This window comes from Leishmania mexicana, chromosome 21 (assembly GCF_000234665.1).
Source record: "Leishmania mexicana MHOM/GT/2001/U1103 complete genome, chromosome 21".
Lineage (NCBI taxonomy): Eukaryota > Euglenozoa > Kinetoplastea > Trypanosomatida > Trypanosomatidae > Leishmania > Leishmania mexicana.
The window spans coordinates 486,572-505,073 of record NC_018325.1 but is presented as its reverse complement, the minus strand read 5'-3'; the positions used below and the strand labels follow the sequence as shown (position 1 = coordinate 505,073).

General features: G+C 60.9%; 4 protein-coding genes across 4 annotated transcripts; all 4 read left to right on the top strand.

The window, feature by feature from the left end:
• Positions 1-2,650: 2,650 nt before the first annotated feature.
• LMXM_21_1270 (conserved hypothetical protein) lies at positions 2,651-5,170 on the top strand (the record flags this gene model as incomplete). The annotated part of the gene is made up of 1 exon (XM_003875334.1): positions 2,651-5,170. One exon carries the CDS (start codon positions 2,651-2,653, stop codon positions 5,168-5,170), a length of 2,520 nt encoding a protein of 839 aa, XP_003875383.1.
• A 1,340-nt stretch (positions 5,171-6,510) lies between these two features.
• LMXM_21_1260 (conserved hypothetical protein) lies at positions 6,511-7,983 on the top strand (the record flags this gene model as incomplete). The annotated part of the gene is made up of 1 exon (XM_003875333.1): positions 6,511-7,983. The coding sequence occupies one exon, from the start codon at positions 6,511-6,513 to the stop codon at positions 7,981-7,983; it is 1,473 nt and encodes a 490-aa protein (XP_003875382.1).
• A 1,442-nt stretch (positions 7,984-9,425) lies between these two features.
• Positions 9,426-10,235, top strand: LMXM_21_1250 (putative adenylate kinase; the record flags this gene model as incomplete). The annotated part of the gene is made up of 1 exon (XM_003875332.1): positions 9,426-10,235. One exon carries the CDS (start codon positions 9,426-9,428, stop codon positions 10,233-10,235), a length of 810 nt encoding a protein of 269 aa, XP_003875381.1.
• A 3,218-nt stretch (positions 10,236-13,453) lies between these two features.
• On the top strand, positions 13,454-17,242 carry LMXM_21_1240 (conserved hypothetical protein; the record flags this gene model as incomplete). The annotated part of the gene is made up of 1 exon (XM_003875331.1): positions 13,454-17,242. The coding sequence occupies one exon, from the start codon at positions 13,454-13,456 to the stop codon at positions 17,240-17,242; it is 3,789 nt and encodes a 1,262-aa protein (XP_003875380.1).
• Between the last annotated feature and the right edge of the window lie 1,260 nt (positions 17,243-18,502).

Sequence of the window (18,502 nt, the reverse complement as noted above, 5' to 3'; positions counted from 1 at the left end):
AATCGCTGGCCACACTCGTATCCTTTCTTCTGGGCGTGTCTCTCTCGCGTCTACTCGCGCGTGACGCCACGCACACGCCTATGCATCCACGCACCTTACATGCACGCCCCCTCGCAGGATTCTTTAACAAACACCATCACCACCACCACCACCACCAACACCACCGACCCACGCCATCTCCCTCCTTCATTCAGCTCTGCCTCCCCTACGCGCTTGTGTTCTCGTGTCCATCGTCGCGTACACCGACCCAAACGACCTGCCCAGCTGCTCGTCTCTGTCTTGCTCGCTCGCTCACTAAATCCCCTCCCTCGTCACCGTCACGCTCCATACCACCAACCCACGTCTTTTTTGACGTAACATAAATCGAGCAAGAGCAGCGGCCACGTTCCCCATCCACCTCCAACCCCTGTCTTTTACAGCCATCACAGAGCACACCCCAGGGGCGAACTACCGGCGACTATACAACCAGTGCAGCGTGCTCACCTTACGAAGATCTCATTTCCTGTCTGCCTGCCTCTCTCTCTCTCTCGGCCCATCCACGCGCTCCCCATACCCTTCCTCCCCAATCCTTCCTACTCCTTCCCCTCATATTCTTCATCGAGGCATCGCTACAGTTTGTGCCACGTTCGGCCATCAGGTCGACCGCCGTATCCAGCACTCGTAGGTGCGTGCGTCTGTGTGTATGTGTGTGTGTGTGTGTGTGTGTATCCTTCTACCTGCTTTCGGCCGCAGTCCTACTCGTCAAGCGCTTTAGACGTGCGCCTTTTGTGCTTCAGTCGTGTACGTGTCGGTGTCTTGGCAGCACGCGGCGTGCCTGCAAGTACGCGCGTGTGTGTAGCTGTCTTCATTTTTTTCTTCCGTAGTCCGAGGGTTGTGCACGTCTCGGTGTCGTACCGAAAACGTCCTTCGCTCCCCCCCCCCTCCCACCCACGCAAGTGTTCACTGTAACCAAGTCGCCTGCGCAGCCTTCTCCCTCCCTCCCTCCCTCCCTCCCCCCCCCCGCGCCCACGCCTTCGAGTGCTTCCGCACAAGAGGTGCTCCTTCTCATCCGCTTGGCGCGCGCGCGTTCACTTGGCTGCGAGGACCAAGCAGTCCATCCCGCTCTCCCCCCTCCCCCCAATCACCTCACTTTGTCCTTGAGCTGCTCATCGACGCGCACGCGTATGTCCAACAGGTGAGGGGTGCGTCGGTTAGATCCCTTTTTCTTGTTCAACCTACATCACCACCCTCTTGACGCTTGACTGTCCCTCTGTGTATGTGAGGGGGCTCCAGCGAGCGTGTTACACGCGCACACAGGCGAAATAGGAAGCAGAGGCGGCATCGCGCATGGCTTACACCACGACGCCCTCCCTCCCTCCCTCCCTCCCCGACACACACGCACACGCGCCGTTATCTGTATCGCTGTTCTTGTCTTTCCCTGTTGTTGTTCGTTGCTTGTTGAGCATCGACGCGGTGGACTTAGTGCCTGTGTGTCCGTGGAGTGTCCCGTCTCGTCGCTGTCGCTTACAGCGCACACGCACACACACACACCTCCCTCTTCTCGTCCCTCTTCATCTTACGTTTTCCTTTTTTGGGTGGTTTCGCTTTCCTCAACCTCCACCCCCCCCCCTTCCTGCCTCGCGTCGCACCTTTGATAGACTGCGGGCGGCCTAATTTCTGGGTGTTTCCGCGGCGTGGCCAGCTCGCGGACGCTGGCGTGTGTTCGTGCACGTGGGTTGGTTGTTGTTGGCGTGCGAAGAAGGGGCAATTGGCGTCTTTCTCCTCGTGTGCGGGACGCGGGCGGTTCGTGTGGCGCTTCTAATTCTCCTCCTCTACCGCGTGCGCTCGCCCCCCCCCTGCCGATCATTGTTTGTTCGCTGGCTGTGGCTTCGGCTGGCACCGGTGCCTCCCACCACAACTTCCACGCCCCGCGTTACAACTCGGGGGGAAGGTTGTTTTCCTACGCCTGCTCTACCGCACGCCCCTCTCTGCGTGCTTGCCAAGAGGCGCTCGTCGAGGCCAGTCAAGCGCAGGCATCGAAGCGAGAGAGAGAGACGACGGAGAAGGTGCTGCTAAAACAGGAACACGCGCGCATCACACCGGAGATCGTTTGGGGGAGCAGGGCGTGGGCAGAGATTGCGCACACAAGCCCGAAAAGGTTCACCTCACAAAAACGCACCCGCACAGCAGTGCGCTGTGGCCGTCCTTTGAGGGCCCCTGTGCAGCCGCGCTTTCCTTTCCTTCCCAACTCTCTCTCTGCGTGTGTGTGTGTGGAGGGGACGGTGCGTGCAAGGCGTACGCACCATCAGGAACGACTACACCCCCCCCCAGCACCACCATCACCACCACCCACGCATAGGACGACGAGACACCAGGGCACCGATCTGTGCACAGACACGCACACGCACGTAAGACGGAAACACGTTGCCTCCGCGAAGGGACGGGAAACGGAAGAGGTTGACGCACGCACAGGCACGCAACCGTACACAGGTGTACAGGCAATCAAGCCTCTCTTATCTCCCTTTTCCGTCTTGTCGCTGGTCTTCCCAAGAGGCGTACGCGCCTGACGGGTGTACACGCACACGCTGACACGCAAAGTGCGTGCGTGCGTCACTCATCCTTTCCTCATCACTTGCGTAGCCCTTTGTTTGTGTCTGACGCGCACCCGGGGATGGCGTACGGCGGGCCTGCGCCAGTCAACCCGCACCTTGCTGCGCTGGCGAAGGATGTGCATCAAATCGCGGGTGGCATCAGCGGACCGTTCCGCAAGGCTGAATACACGATGGTCCTGCAGCAGTTTGATATGTTGATGGCCACCTCCGCGGTGGAGGAGGTCGCCGCGATGGCGGTGGCGTGCCGCGAAGAGATGCGCGAGCTCGACTTGCTGGGACGCTCGCTGAACGTCTTGGGCCCCGACTTCTTAACATGGCGGCTGACAACGCCGCAGGGGCGCGCGATCGGCGTCAACGGCAACTACAGCCTTCCCAAGCCGTCGACAGTCTCTGACGACACCTACCAGCTGTACCTGCTCGAGCAGCGGATCGAGGATGCCTGGGGCCAGGTGCTGCTGGCGTCGATGCGTCAGATGCCTGACGAGCAGGAGCATCACGAGGAGATTGTGAACGATTTTGAGCGGCTGTTCGAGCGCTGCTCCGACCACTTGCGCGCGATGCTGCAAGACACCATGAGCGCGGTGCACCTGCTGGACGTCACGGTGATGGACGCCTCGGAGCTGTCAACGCAGTACGTTGTCTGTGCGGCGCTGATGAAGCACCCTCCACCGGACGTCGCCACACTGGTAAAATTCATCGAGTACCTGAACCAGCGCAGCATTCCGCTCTCGCTGGCCGCCGCGGAGCAGCTGGAGCGCATCTACCTGCGCTTCATGAAGGGCAAGGCTGCGGCGGACGTGTTTGAGAGCGTCACCACCGCTGGGGTCATCCCGCTGTCTGTGAGGCCGTTTGCGATGCTGTTCAACAACCTTACGGACGCGAACGCGGTACTGGACGCGTATGACCTGATGCTGGACTACAACATCGCACCCGAGGAGTCCACGCTGCGAATCCTGTGCAAGCAGTCTCGCATGGAGTACGCGAAGCTGCACTTCACGACGGTGCTCAAGAACATGGCAAGCGCCACTAGCGCGACCCAGTCGCAGTCGCAGTCTCACTCGCCGTCGCCGCTGCCGCCTCGCTCGCCGCTGGCGTCTGGGGGCGCTGGCGCGGCAGCTGCGCACACGAGTGCCGCCGCCTCGACCCCCACCACCTCTACTGCATCGCGGCGGCGTGACGAGCGTTCGTACTTTGCGCAGCGCATCGACGAGCTGGCGGAGCGCAAGCCCAAGGCGTCGCTCCTGGAGGCTCTGAAGGTGCTGCACCGCGCCGAGGTGGAGGGGACGTCTCTGCAAGGGGATACTTACATCATGTCCGCCCTGCTGCGGCACTACTGCCGCAGCACGACCCCGCGCCACTACTTGGTGCTGCCCTTCAGCGAATCACTAGCATACCGACCTGGCCCTGTCTCTGATGGCACGCGCCCCGCATCGGATGTGGAAGCTGGTGGCAACGAGAAGGGGCACCCCGTAGCGAACGCATTCGACCTCGGCCCTGATCCCACCAACGAAGAGCTGTTGGAGGGTGAGGGGAAGACCGCCATCAACGAGGAGCTCGAGGGGCTGCCAGGCCCGCCGACGCGCTCCCGCGGCGGTGAGCTGGAGGCGGAGAAAGCCCGCCGCCCACGCCCGCGGCCGCGCGATCCGTACTTCGCGGATAGCTCCGAAGAGGGCACGTACATTCTCGAGGTGCTCAAGTCCTACGGCTCTTACCCAGACAACAGCGTCCTCCAGGCGCTGTCGGCCCAGTACGAAGGGCAAGTGCCGCACATGGAGATCGTCGCCAGCGCCGCGGACGCCTTCTTCGAGGGCTGTATAGCCTCTCACGGCGCCATGAGCCCCGTGGACTGCCGCTTTCTCCACGCGCTCGGCTACTACTACATCGACAACCGATGGCGCGACCGCGCGCACCTCCTGGTGCGACGCGTGCTGGAGATGTTCTACGCCTACCATGTGACCTTCCGCGCCGACCTCGGCGGAACGGAGAAGTGGTTTTCATACTTTGCCGTCATTGTGGGCACCAAGACCGGACCACTCGACCTCGGCATCGGCCTCTTCGCCGCGTCCCTGGCTCTCTCTGACAAGACGGTGAACCCTAAAGTGGCAACAAAGTTGACGGCGAAGCGGGACTCGTCGGAGCACGTGATCGAAGTCATCGCGGAGCTGGAAAAGTGCGGGTGGGATTACCATCGAATCCTCTGCTGTGACGCCCTCATGCTAGAGCCGCAGGAACGGGCGAGCGCAGAGAATAACGAGAGCCCCGCTGGGGGGAACGGCGCCGGCTCACGCGACCACCATCACGGCCGAGGCGCCAACGGCAGCCGTGCCGCAGAAGCGGTGGCCTCGTCTGCCACAGCGGCCGAAGAGGAGCGCCTCGGCAAAGAGAGTATCTATACGTCCGCTGGCCAAGGTCCGAGCTCTTACAGCAACGCTCACCTGCTGTCAGCCCGTCCTAGCCTTGTCACGTACATGTGCGTGGCACTTCGTGACTTGGGCATTGACAAGAAGACAACCGACTGGCTGCGTGACAAGCTCAAGGCCGCGCGGCAGGAGGCATTGGCATCGAAGAGAACTCGCTGACGCTCTGTGGCGCGCACAGCGCATTACGTCGCTGGCAACGGCACCAGGTGATGATAGCGGGCTGGAGAAAAGAGAAGAACATCAGCGAACATGGGGGAGAGGGGTGAGGCGGGATACGTGGCGCACGCTGTTGTTGTAAAGCCTTGTTGAGCAGAGGAGAACGTGGACAGGCAGGACGCGAGCGATCTGTGTGGAGCGTCAGCTTGCACAGCCTCGGTGGTGCTCTGCGTGACGAATCTGCGTTCCCCACCCCCCCCGCTGTCATTCCCTCCCTTTTCTCTGTGTAGAGTCGTCCACGCCCTCTCGGGCCCTGATCGGCGTCGCCGTCTCGGAGAAGGTTTCCTCCCCTCCCCTCTCCTCTCTGGCTTTCTTGTCTTGCGGCCAGCGTTGATTAGCTACGTCAGAGTTGCCTTGAGCGGGTTTGTGTGGTGTATGCGCGGAGGAGGCGCAGTCGTTGCCCCTTTTTCCGTTCGCGTCAAGTGCCAGACTTTGCCGCTGACACGTTTCCCTTTGCCATCACGGACGACCAAGAAGGTGGCTGCAGTCATGCGCTTCGCGCTGGCGACGCCGCCGCCTTCGTCGCTCGCCTCTCCCTGTCCTCTCCTCTCCACCATTGCGTTACGCGTATATAGGTCTATATATATATATATGTGTCTGTGACAGCTGTGACAGTGGCGCCTGTTGAAGTTGTGGGCCCCCGGCGTGCTCCCCCTCCCTCGATCACGCTTGGTCTCCCCCTCACTTCCCCTCCTACGGCGCCCTTTCTTCCGCACCACGGCGTTGGTGCCGCTTCTTCCGAACACACACGCACGTCAAATTGGTGCGCCATAGGCGCAGTCTGTGCGACAGCGGGGATGAGAGGCGTGCATGATCGCGCATGTGTGCAGGGGCCCTCCCTCTCATCTCTCATTTCTAGCCCTCACAGACCTTTCCCACCACCCCCATGTATGCCTACACACCCGTCATGGGTGTGAGCTCCTGTGGCTATATATAGTGTATTCAGGTCGAAGGGTGCACACAAGGGAAGTGTGGGTGTCTCCGTGCCTACGTGTTGGATGGACTCAGCGCTCGCGCACGCAAGAGAGAAGATGCACACGAGGTCCTGCGTTGGTTTCTCACGGCGACTGGATATGGCGCTGACAGCCCCTCTCCATCACGCGTCCCCCCCATCCCCCATGCTGCCCTCCTGTTCCACTGGTGCGGTCGTCGTGGTCACCATCGAATTCTGCCTATCTTCCCCTCCACCCTCCTGGTCTCCCTCTGCCTCTGCCTCGTGCGTTCATGCAGCTGTGTGTGCGTGTGGGCCTCTCTTCCTCGGTTGTTTTACACTCCCCTGATCCATGTCCTCCACTCTTGTGGCCGTGTACGAGCAGGCATGTAGCGATGCCACCGTGCTGCCCAACTCAGCGCTGACCCGTTGCTTCGCTGTCGCCGAACAAGCTACGCCGCTGCAGGTGTTGTCCCTTAACACGAACCTTATTGGGCCGCGTGGACTCGTAGCGCTCTTACCTGTGCTACGCGAGTGTCGGCACACCTTGCACACTATCGACCTCAGCCACAACCGCCTCGACAACGCCTCCATTCGACAGCTGGTGCTGTGCTTCTCATGCAGCGGCTTTTCCGCACTGCGCCGACTCGAGCTGCGGGGCAACCTGGTCACCTATCAGGGTGGCAAGTGCCTTGTCCACTGGTGTGAGGGGCTGCACACGGTGAGGCAAGCACACCGCACGCGGCAGGCCGGCGGTGGTGAGGTGGACGACAGAAACGCTGATTATCTCGCGTCGGCCGCGCCATCTGGCGCGCTAACGTCGCCGCCTTGCTGCACCGAGTACTGGTGTGATGCGGCCGATGTCCACATCGACTACATCGGCGTCGAAGACACCGCCATGCCGGAGATGTTGCAGAGGGCTCTCCGTCAGCGAATCACTGCCGCCATAGCGCGTCGTGAGGCGCGTCGGCTAAGGCACAGCCCGCAGCGACGCCGTCTCAGTTGCGTTTTGGCGCGCGAGTCGGGCCCCGTGGCAGACACATTCGGCGCGGCCGACTCTCCAAGACAGTCCTCGGCGGATGCCGAGAGTGTCAAGGCGCCTGTCCCTGCTAGCCCCCCGATCGTGGGTGCGGCACACCCCTTCTCGCGGAGCCCGGCCGACTTTTTCATGGATGGCAATGAGGATCCGCCATACAGCGACGGCATGAAGGTCGACGCCGCCGTCGGTGCCGCAGCAGTCGCCGTCACAGAGGCTCGTGCGACAAGCGTTCCTTGCTTTCTCCAGGATGATATCGACATGGACGCCCTTCACAAACCCGCCCACGACTACGTTAGCGCCGAGGACACCGTTTCAGGTGGAGCGGAGGAGTTGGAGGACGTCATGGACGGCAGCGGTCATCGCAGCGACAACAGCCCCGCTGCCGGGGTCGCCGTCCCGCTCTTGGGTGCCGGAGGGTATACAGATCAGCGGTCATTGGCACCGCACCGGCGATCGGGCTCCGTGGCAGACACGTTGCCCTTCCCAAACCACTCCCTGAAAGAGGGTAGCGGGACCGATGCGCGGTGCGCGGTGTCGTGCCTGCATCCGGCATCGCCGCCGCCGATGTCCCCTACTTCTTCGGACGGCTGCACTTTGTACACCGCCAAGCCTTCAGCAGCAGAGCAGCAGCAAGAGGAAGTGGAACAATACCCTCCTCCTCCGCTAAAGACTGCCTCGAACATCTTGGATGGGTTGGGGATGAAGGCTGTCACCGAAACAGCTGGCGGTGGCGGTGGTATGGAAGAGGATGCCGATGCAGTGCCTATGTGGCTCATGGAACTGTAGCATGCTACCAAATGCGTCGGCGTGCGCCACGTGTGTGCAACTCGAGTCGGGCTTGCCTCAGGTGCTGCAAGGTGGTGTACCCTCTCTGTCGACTACCGTCTTGGCTGCCTTTAAGCGCTGTCTTTCCTTTTTCGCTCCATACCCCTCCCAACCCACCCACCCACCCACGTCGGATCACGTGCGCCCACTGCCGATGACCACCATCGCTGCACATGTGTTGCGCGACCCCACCCATCCCGCCTCCCTCCCCCTGCCCATTTTGCCTCCTTGCACATCGCCTCTTGTGCTTTGTTGACGCAACGATTGTTCTCATTGTCCAGCCCTCTCCCTCTCCGTATGTAAAGCCCTCACACCCGCACACGTCCTCGACCTTCTTTTGTTCTTATGCCGACCATGTACACGGCTACCCGCACCACCACCGCATCACTTCGCATTTTGCTGCTCTTCGTGTGTGCGTGTGCGTGTGTGTGTGTGTGTGTCTACTTTAATCCGCCTTGACAAGCGACACAACCGAAGGAGAGACAAGGTTGCAACGTGCGCATACGGGCCAGCTAGGACGCACATCTGTTTTTCGTGGCCGCGGTGTTCGGCTGAGAGGTGGACCCCGGTCCTTGTCCATCTCTTCCCTCCGACCCCGTGCGCACGCCCTTCTCCGCTCCTCATCCCCTCTCTGGCACTGTCTCGCTCTCGCTGCTCCTCGCCCCCCTTTTCTTGTTCCTGCCCTTCTCAACACTCGCCGACACACACGCTTACGCGTATATACATGAACATATACACCCACATATGCATGCATGCATGGATGCGTCCTTGCTCACGTGGACAGACTCCGATCGCGTCCCCCTTCTCGCGTTCTTCTCTCCTCGGTGCCGTTTCCCTTGTGTCCTCTCCGCATTTTGTGTGTGTGTGGCCTTCGCCCGTCTGCTTCCATCGTGACGGTTGTCATACGCGCGGATATCGCTACACGCAACCGCCTCTCCACCTCCTTCCCTCCCTCTCCCGGTCCCCCACCTTGCATCCCCACACAGACACACGATACGCTCACGCGCACCTGTCCCTCACGCTAACACAGTCCCTGCAAGCCACCATTGTTTATTTTTGGACGAACTTCGGCGGCATTCCGTAGCACCACCGCCACAGCGGCCACCACCACCAGTCCTCCCTCCCTCACACATACACGCGCGCGCACACGCCTCACGCCCTCCCTTGCTCTCTCTCCCTCTCTGCTTGCTCACAGAATTAAAGGACAGAGCATAAACGCGGTCTCCGACCATCACGATATGGCGACAAAGTCACAGCAGTCGAACTCCCCCGCTGCGGCGGATGCAATGACCGCCGCAGCCACGTCGGAGTCGGCCACTGTCACCTGCGATGCCACTGCTGCCGCTGCCCCCTTCGCGGACACCACCAGCTCGACGTCCGCCATGAAATTTCCCGTCCCCTTCATGTCCTCCAACGACGGCATCTCCGAGGACACGATCACGTACATCAAGGACAACAACATTGGGCAGCTGATGGAGTACATCTTGCGTTGCATCATCACCGACAAGCCAACCAAACCGCTCCAATATGTACATGAGTTGACGGCCTCGTCACTGCCGCCGAGGGTAGCCCTGGCTGGGCCGCCGGCAAGCGGCAAGGGCACGCAGGCGCACCACATCTGCTCCTACTACAAGCGTGCGGTTGGCAAGAAGCCGGTGCACGTCTCATCGGGTGATCTTCTACGCGCTGAAGTGGCTCAGGGCACCCACCTGGGCAAGATTGCCGAGAACTTCATGCAGCGCGGTGAGCTCGTCCCGGATAGCCTTATCATCAGCATTATCCGCAACCGACTGACGCAAGAGGATGCGGTGATGAACGGGTGGCTGCTGGACGGCTTCCCGCGCACCCGCCCTCAAGCGATTGCGCTGGACGCCGCAGGCCTGTGCCCCCGCGTCTTTGTGGTCCTTGACACCCCAGATGATGTTTTATTCGGCCGCGTCGAAGGTCGTCGCACCGACCCGGTCACCGGCATGATCTACCACCTCCAGTACAACCCGCCGCCGGCGGACGACACGGCGCTGCTCGATCGGCTGCAGCACCGCGACGATGACACCCGCGAGGTGCTTGGTCCTCGTCTGGAGACATACCACTCCATGGTCGAGGGTCTGCTGGACTACTACGGATCCATCATGTATCACGTCGACGGGAACCGATCGGAGGCAGCCATCACAAAGGACATTACCGAGTACCTCCGAACCCACGATGTTGCGTAGACAAGAGAGAAGGTAAACGCGAAGGGAAAAAAAGGAGAAGGAGCGGGAGGAAGGCTGTCATGGAGGCGAGAGATGTGTCGGACGGCGGAAGGCGGAGGAGGACAGCCGCCGCCGAGAGAAGCGGCACAATACCTGCATGCTCCGATGCTCTTGATGTAGCCGCTCAGCCGAAGACGACGACGGAAGGCATCAAAACAAAAAAAAACGGTAGAAACTAAAGAAAGAATTCGACCCGCCTACACACACACACACACACACACGCACGCAGAAGGGGCATACGTACGCCTTTGTGTGCCTGTGTCTGTGCCTCCGTGCGCCGTCTACCCGTTATGAGTGCCGCTGCTGATGGTCGTGATCGCGGTGTTGGTGGTGCCTTGTGCACGTGATTCTCCATATGGACTGTTGTGTGCGTGTGTCTGTGTCCCTCACACTCCCTCCTCCCTTCTTGTTTTAGTGTACACACATGTGACGGCTGACGAGTGCACAGGTTGGTGTGAGAGCGAGAGAGGCAGGTGTCTTCAGCGAGGGATAGCGGACGGAAGTGGAGAGAAGGGTGGCGGCGGCGGGATACAGAACTGTGGCGCTGAGGAGGAGGAGGAAGAGGGGGGTCTGCCTTCAGTGGGGCGATTGGCGGCGGGAAACACAAGGTGAAAAAAGCGGAGGAGACCCGATTGCACCGTACATGCTACGCCAGCGACCACATCTCCTCCCTCCTCATCGTGCTGCCAACTGCACCATCCGCAGCGTTTTGTTGGCAGACCATGCTGGCGTGGCCTCCCTCCTCCTCCCCCCTCCACTTTTCCACTCCTCCCTCATCCATCCATCCGCGCATCCCCCGCTTCCTACGCGAAACGGGCCCCAAAGCTCGTCGCCTCTCCTCCGCGTGTGTGTGTGTGTGTTACTGATGATGTACATGTGCTTGTGTGTGTTTGTTTGTTGTTTTTACTCTCACCCTTCTTCGTTTTCTCTCTCTGGCCTCGCGCCACCTCACCCCCCCCAATCCTGATGATGCCGGCCACCTCAATGAGTGGTATCACAGAGTCCAGCACCACCGCTTCCCCCTCCCCCCAAAAAACAAAACTCTCTGCGTGTCTGAGGAAGGAGGCCGAGCAGAAGCAGCCCCCCCCCCCCACACACACACACAAAGAAATCCTCCCAATGCCAAACCGCCCGTGTTGGTGGCAGGGTACTGGAAGGCGTTGCGCCGGTGCCACCTGCGACCGTGTACAGCCTTGTACCACCCATGTGATAGGTAGAGTGTCGACCTGGCTCGAGCGTATCTCACCCGGTCCTCACACTGCCTACTGGCTGGGGGATCGGCTGCGACGCAACCTAAGAAATGGGAGGGGGAGTATAGGTAGAGGTTGACCCAGAGGCTGTGCTCCGATGACTGCGTCGGCGCCTTGCTGAGGTGACGTGTGTTGACGGCTGCCATGGCGCCACGCGAGGTGGGGCCGTGTGTGTGGCAGGGCCAAGTGGTGTAAAGTTCACGTCCTGTTGTATGGCAGCGACATGGGCTCTCACATAACAAGGTATGTGGACGTGTATACCCCCTTGCGTGCCGCTCTCCCTCTGCCAGCTCGCCACTGTCTCTTCTCTGCCGTGGGTCCCTCTGCGTGTGGGGTGGGGCATTTCACCTCCTTCGCCCCTTTCCTTGTGCTTCTCTTCAACGGTAGCTTTTCTTTTTCCGTCCTCGCTCCACCGCCTCTTCTGGTCCCACGCCGGCCTGCTCGTGTCTGTGGTGAGTGAGATGATGGCGATGATGTGCTGAGGAGTGGCGTGATGCATGGGTGTGTGTGTGTGTGCCTGTCCCTCTCCTGATGTATATGTGTTTCATGTAGCGAACCGTGGGGCTGTTGCTGTTGTTGTGAGCTTGTGCGTTGCCTCGAGCATGCGCCTCGAGACACGCACACACGTCCGCTCATGCGGGCCAACGCGCACCTCCTGCAAGCAAGCGTTGACACGCCGGCAAGTAAAAAATGGAAAAGGTAGCACACCAAGGTCGAGCAAACTCTCCCTATGATGACCAGAAAAGGATGACGAACACGCGAGCGCGCGCGCCACGCTCGCCAGTGGGCCGTCTCTCCGCTCTACTTTGAAGCCCACCGCACAGCACAGAAGGCGACAGCGTGGTGGAGTCAGCCAAGTATGGAAGGGACGCATGATGCGGCGTCGGGCGTGTGTGATGGGGTGAGAGGCGATAGAGAAACACAGAGCCACGCGTACGTGTGGGTGTGGGTGCACGACTGCCCCTTCGTCCCTCCCTCTCCCCTTTTCCTACTCTGCAGTCCGTCGTTGATGCTCTCTCTCTACAACGGCTTGTCCCTTCCCTCGCTCTACTCCGACTTGGGCCTCCCCCTCCTTCTCCACAGTGTACAACCGTCTGTGTATACCTCTCTCTTCTGCCTGCTCGCACACGTGCACACACACATTCGTGCGCCGGTACCTCGACTTCGTCACGCGTCTCCCTACGTGGCTTTGCAGGCCAGCTCACTCACGTGTGTGCTCCGTGGGGTACTGGGGTACTCGTGTATGTGTGTAGGTGTGTGTGTGTGTGTGTGTGTGTGTGTGGTGCACAGACTGTTCCAGTGGAGTCTCGTCCTCTTCCAAAACAGCGCCCCTCACCCGGCCCCCTCCTCCGCTTCTCCTTCACCCTTTTTCCCCTCCCACGCTGCGTCTGACGCTGCTTCCTCGTCGAGGCAGGACTGCACATCCCGTGCCCAAACAACGTCTGCGTCTCTCTGCGTGCGTGTGTGCGTGTGTGTGTGTGTGTGGGCGTCTGTCAGAAGGCCGTTCCTGTTCACCCTCCACATCCCTCATCACATACAGAGTCGCATATACGTATACGTGTATGCATCGCCGCAGCGCCTATCTCCTCCCCCTCCTCTCCCCCCCCACACACAGTCACAGGCCTTCTCATCCATCCTAACGCAGTGGCCTGCCGCAGCCATATCTTCAGGCACCCACAACCTCAACGCCTCCTATTATTTCGCCAAATCCATCCCCACCGCCTCTCCTCCCTCTTCTGGTGCCCAGTCCGTTTTCCATCTTCCACGTGAGGGTCTCCGCCTTCAATCTGGGCGTGTGCGCGCGCCTTTGCCAGCGTGTCGTGCCGCTTGTATCTCTCTCCTACCTCACCCGCCTCGAGCACACTCATAGACGAAGAAGGAAACCACCCTCAGCACCAGCACGCAGCTGCACAGTATTTTAGCCGACCAATGATGTACCGCCCCACTCCCCGGGCGGAGTCGCCGTCGCACCAGCAGCTGTACAAGCCGCACATGGAGTCCACCCCGCGCCGCACAAGATCCGTGACCCCGATGCACAACAGCCTTCTCCTCTCCATGATTCCACGGGCGCAGTCGTCGCACAGCAGCAGCCGTGTAATGACGACCTCTGCCAACGGCGCGCGCTCGAAGAGCAGGCGTTTGGAGGACATGGTTTACGTGGCAGATGTGAACCCCACGTACTCTGTGGCCGCAGCGGTGCGCTGCATCGCCCCTGTGAACGACCGCGTCATGTGGACAGCCGAGTACAGTGGAACGCTCTGCATCCGTTCTCTGCCCAAGGGTACCGCACTGAAGGAGCTGCCGGGCCGGGAGGACTCCTACTGCATCTCCCTTCTGTACCTCCCGAGCGAGGATGTGGTGTGGGCTGGGTTCCAGGACGGCTACCTGCACGTGTACAGCGCCAAGAACACGGACCTGCTAAAGGAGATGATGGTGCACAGCGGTGGAGTGAACTGCATGATCGAGATCGAGGGATCCGTCTTTACAGGGGGTGGTAACTGGAAGTTGTGTCAGTGGGACCCGACCGATTGCGACGCCCAGCTCCAACGCAGTCTGCACGGCCACACCGGCGGCGTCCGCTGCCTTGCCTTGTACAACGGGCCCACAGGTGCCGTCATCTTCTCCGGCAGTGACGACGGCACAGTGCGAGCGTGGGACCCGTACGAGTCGCTGCCTGCCCAGGAGAGCACCGAGGCCAACATCCACACCTTCACCGGACACGACCGCGCCGTGCTGGCGTTGGCGGTCGTGCCACACGCGAGCCAGCTGTGGTCCGCTGGCGAGGACTTGACGCTGCGAGTGTGGGACATGCGCTCGCTTTCGTGTCTCGCGGTCTGCCGCGGCAACCACACAGCACCCATCTCGAACTTGATGGTGGTAGAGTCGCGCATTTGGTCGGCCGACAAGCACGGCCACATTCTGATCTGGGACATTGCAACGCGGTCGCTGCTGCAGGACCTTGCGGAACGCGTGCCGTGCTACGGCCTCGAGAAGGGTATGGTGCTCGCCATGCAGAAAGTGCAGCCAACTACGGCGTACAAGGTGTGGACGGCCTCCTCGAACGGTGTGTTGCAGTGCTGGAACGCCGAGACGATCCCCATCATCTTCGACGACGTGGCCATCTCCAGTGGCGTCTTCAAAATCCCCAGCGCAGGGCCGGCAGCGCCGCCGGTCATTACCGCTGGCATCGGGCGCAGCGCATCAGCAACACCGGCCGTCGGTAATCCTGCGGACGTTGCGGGCAGCTCTGCTCTGACCGTGGCGTCCTCAAACAATTATAGGGACACCGTCAGCAGCAGCCACAGAAGGGACAACTTACCCGTATCGGCCCCCACCACGCAGGTGCAGGAGTATATTCGCAGCCTGCAGGACGAGCTGGAGGCGACGAGGCGAGACGCGAAGCTCAACTACGAGAAGTATCGTATGGAAGCTCAGCGCGAGATCGAGACACAGCAGCTGCTCGCGCAGGAGAACGATCGCCTACGTGGCCTCGTCCAAGAGCTCGAGAAGCGTGCCGGTGAGCCTCACGAGGGGTTGGACGCGCCGGTGCAGGGGTCGCAGGGGACTGCCTCCCATCACATGATGGAGGAGGAGGTGGTGCGCCTCCAAAGCATGCTCATCGATACGCAGCGCCAGCTGGACGAAGCTCTGGAGCGGCAGCTCGAGCTCGAGGCCGAGCTGGACCGGCACCAACCTGCGTCGTCGTCTCTGCACATGTCGAGCATGCCCATCCCACCGAAGGGCGCCGCGTCAGACCCGTACCGGCAGTTTATGCGCCAAGACGGAGTGGCCGAGTTGCCAAGCACAGTCGACGACGCGTGCAGCGACAGCTACCTCAGCTCTGTCTCACCTGGCGGGCCAGTGAACACCAGCACGAACCCGTTCAGTGCGTTTCTCTTCACGTCCTGCCAAGACGACGGAGAGAGCGCAAGCCACGCCGGCGTGCCGGTGGAGCACACCCGCCTCTCTCGCCGCTTCAAAGGCGGCAACTGGCAATACATCATGGAGGAGAAGCCGCATGAGCTGCGCAGCACCTTCATCGCAGACTTCTGTGCGGGCGTCGGTGTGGCACCGACGCAGCTGGAATGGGTGGGCCTGAGCCTTGGTAGCCTTGTCGCTGAAGTCGAGGTGGTGCACCCAGCGAGCGTGCCGGCGGCGGAACTAGAGCGGCGCATGCAGACCTACCGCTTCCCTGCCCTCATGCGGCTCCATACGGACGCCTTTACGGCAGCCAAGACGCCCCCGGACACCGCAGCTGCCACAATCAACGACCTTCAGCGGCAACTAGTGATGGCGCAGGAGAAGCGCCGTGGCGAGCCATCGCCGGAGCCGCAGCAGCCCCGCAGCAACGACAACAGCTCCCACAGCGAAGGCAGGATCAGCGCCTCGGAGTGGCAGCGGCTGAAGGACCAGAACAACACCCTCCGTGACACCCTGCAGCGTCAGATTAAGCTCATCAACGACCTCAAGAACGAGTCTGCGGAGAAGGATGCCGAACTGGCCGATGCGCGTGCGCACCTGGAAGACGCGGAGAAGAGACTGCAGGAGGCCCAGGAACAGCTCCAGGACAGAACACCAAGTGCTTCACCGCAGCGCACTCTCGACTCGACCGGGCCCTACACAGAGAATTACGGCCGAGATCCACCGCACGTCGACGGTACGGCTCGCAAGGAGGCCTCAGAGTTTGAGCGGCTGACAGAGCTGGTTGCAGTGCCTCTGGCGCAGGAGATGACTGCCGCCGCGGGGCGGGCGGGATTGCCCCCAACAGCGGGCGTCGGCGGCAATGACGAGGATCATGAGGCTCTGAAGAGATACCTGCACGAGCAGCTCAAGCCAATGGTATCGCGCCTGAAGCGCGAGCAGGGCGAACTGCAGCTGGACAATGGGAATCTGAAGAAAAGGATTGGGGAGCTGACGGCGCAGGTGCAGCAGCAGCAGAAGCAGCTGGAGTCGGAACATCAGAAGAAGGCGCCAGTGCAACCGGTGCTTGCCAACATAAACTCAGACAATGAGCTGCAGAGGCTCCGCGAGGAACACGACGCGCTGAACAACTATCTGCATGAGCAGCTCAAGCCGATGATCTCGCGTCTGAAGCGCGAGAAGGGTGAACTGCAGCTAGACCTGTCGCGCTCCCGGGAGGACTTGCAGAGGGCGTGCGACATGTACGACGGGGCCGCCGCCGCGCTGGAGGAGGAGCACGTGCGAGAGGAGAAAATGGGCGAGGCGATGGAGGCGCTGCGGAAAGCTTTAGAAGCGGAGCAGTTGAAGAACCAGTCGTCGAGGGAAGAATCCGCGGTCGCGGGTGCCTGGGACGACAGCCACGCTGCGAACTCTGCGACTTGTCAGGGTTTTGAGATACTCGCCGGGCGGCCTACGCAGCCGACGCAGCTGCGCAGCGGTGGCGGCTCCGCTGAGCCGCGGAAAGAGGACGCTGAGAAGGACCCTCTCGATAAGCTCGTGGCGCTCAACCTAGACCTCTCTGTCCGTCTGGCAGATGCGGAGACGGTCATTGCGCAGCTGCAAAACTCACTGGCCTGCTCCTCCAGCCAGATGGCTGAGCAGCGCGATGAGACGCGGCGGCTGCTGAACAAGATCCAGCAATACCAGCAGAGCGGGGCGCGTTTACCTGACTCGAGCGGGGCGGGTCGGTGCTCCAGTATCGATAACGTTGTGAGCAGCGCCTCCCCCTCCAAATCGCCGTCGCAGAACCGCCAGTGACGGCCGAGTTTGTGTGGAGTGCTCGCGGGAATCCCTTATCCTGGCGCCCATGTACAGTGCCGGCACCCTCTCCCTTCCTCGTCTCTATGTGTATGTGTATGTGTGCGTGTGTGTCTTTCTTTCTTTTTGGGTGCAGCGTCTTTTGGGTGCGTGCTGGCGCGGTTTTCTCCTCTTCCTTGTGAGCAGCCGTCATGCGCACCGGTTGTCGTCATCCCTGGTAGGCGTGTATGATCTTCGGTGTGTTTCTGCTGTTCTACTAGCTATCCGTGATGCTGCCTATTCTCCCTCCTCAGTCTTCTCGGTCTCTGATCCGCCACCTGCGTCCTTTCTGTTTTCTCGCGTACGTGTACGTGTGTATGTATCGGCATGCAAACCCCCCAACACCCACCAACAACCCCCAACACACACACACGCATGCAGGAGCCCCATCTTCGTCCGCTTCTTCCTCCTCCTTCGATCACCGTTTCTCTGTGTCCACCACCACCACCAGCTCCAGCTCCACTCCCGCTCCGCTCGTCGTCATTGTAGACCGCGTTGCTCTTTGTGTTGCTTTCTTTTCTTCTTTTGTTGCATCCTCCCCCTCCCCCTCCCACTCCTGTATTGTGCGGCCATCCTCCGCGTTCTTTGCCTTCTCTCGTCGCCACTCGCCCCCTTGTCTGGGGGGGACGTAGATGCTTGTGTCTCCGGTGACCATAGGCGTGGGGTGTGCTGGATGTCTTCCGCGCGGATGGTAGGCGGTGCCCAGCACGGCTGCGCTTGCGTAGAACTTCAACTCTAAGACGAACACGAAAGACAGGGAGGGAGGGAGAGAAGGGTTCTGTGGGGATCTGTACAACTGTTGAGGTGGCAGGATGGTGGTGGTGGTGAGGTGCACTGTAGAGGCGGCCGTACGCGGAGAGAGAAACAGCAGTGTCGCCATCAACCATCTCCTCTCTTCCCCCTCCCCCCATCTCTCCTGCTCTCCGCCTACATCTATCTCAGCGCGTGACACCGTTGCTCGACAGCACCATTTTACTGGCAGTGATGCTGTATGCACACACTTCGCACGGTGTGTATGTTGTTTATCAGTCTTCCGTGACCTTCTCACGTCCAACTCATCCTCGTTGCCTCCCCACCCCGATTCCAACCCTTCTCTCTTACCCTAATGCGTACGCACTCTCCTTGAATGTCGAAGCTCTCCGTTCGCCACCATCGCCACCACCGGACCTTCAACACACACACACACAACCCCTGTATCCTGAATCCTCTGAACCCTCGTGT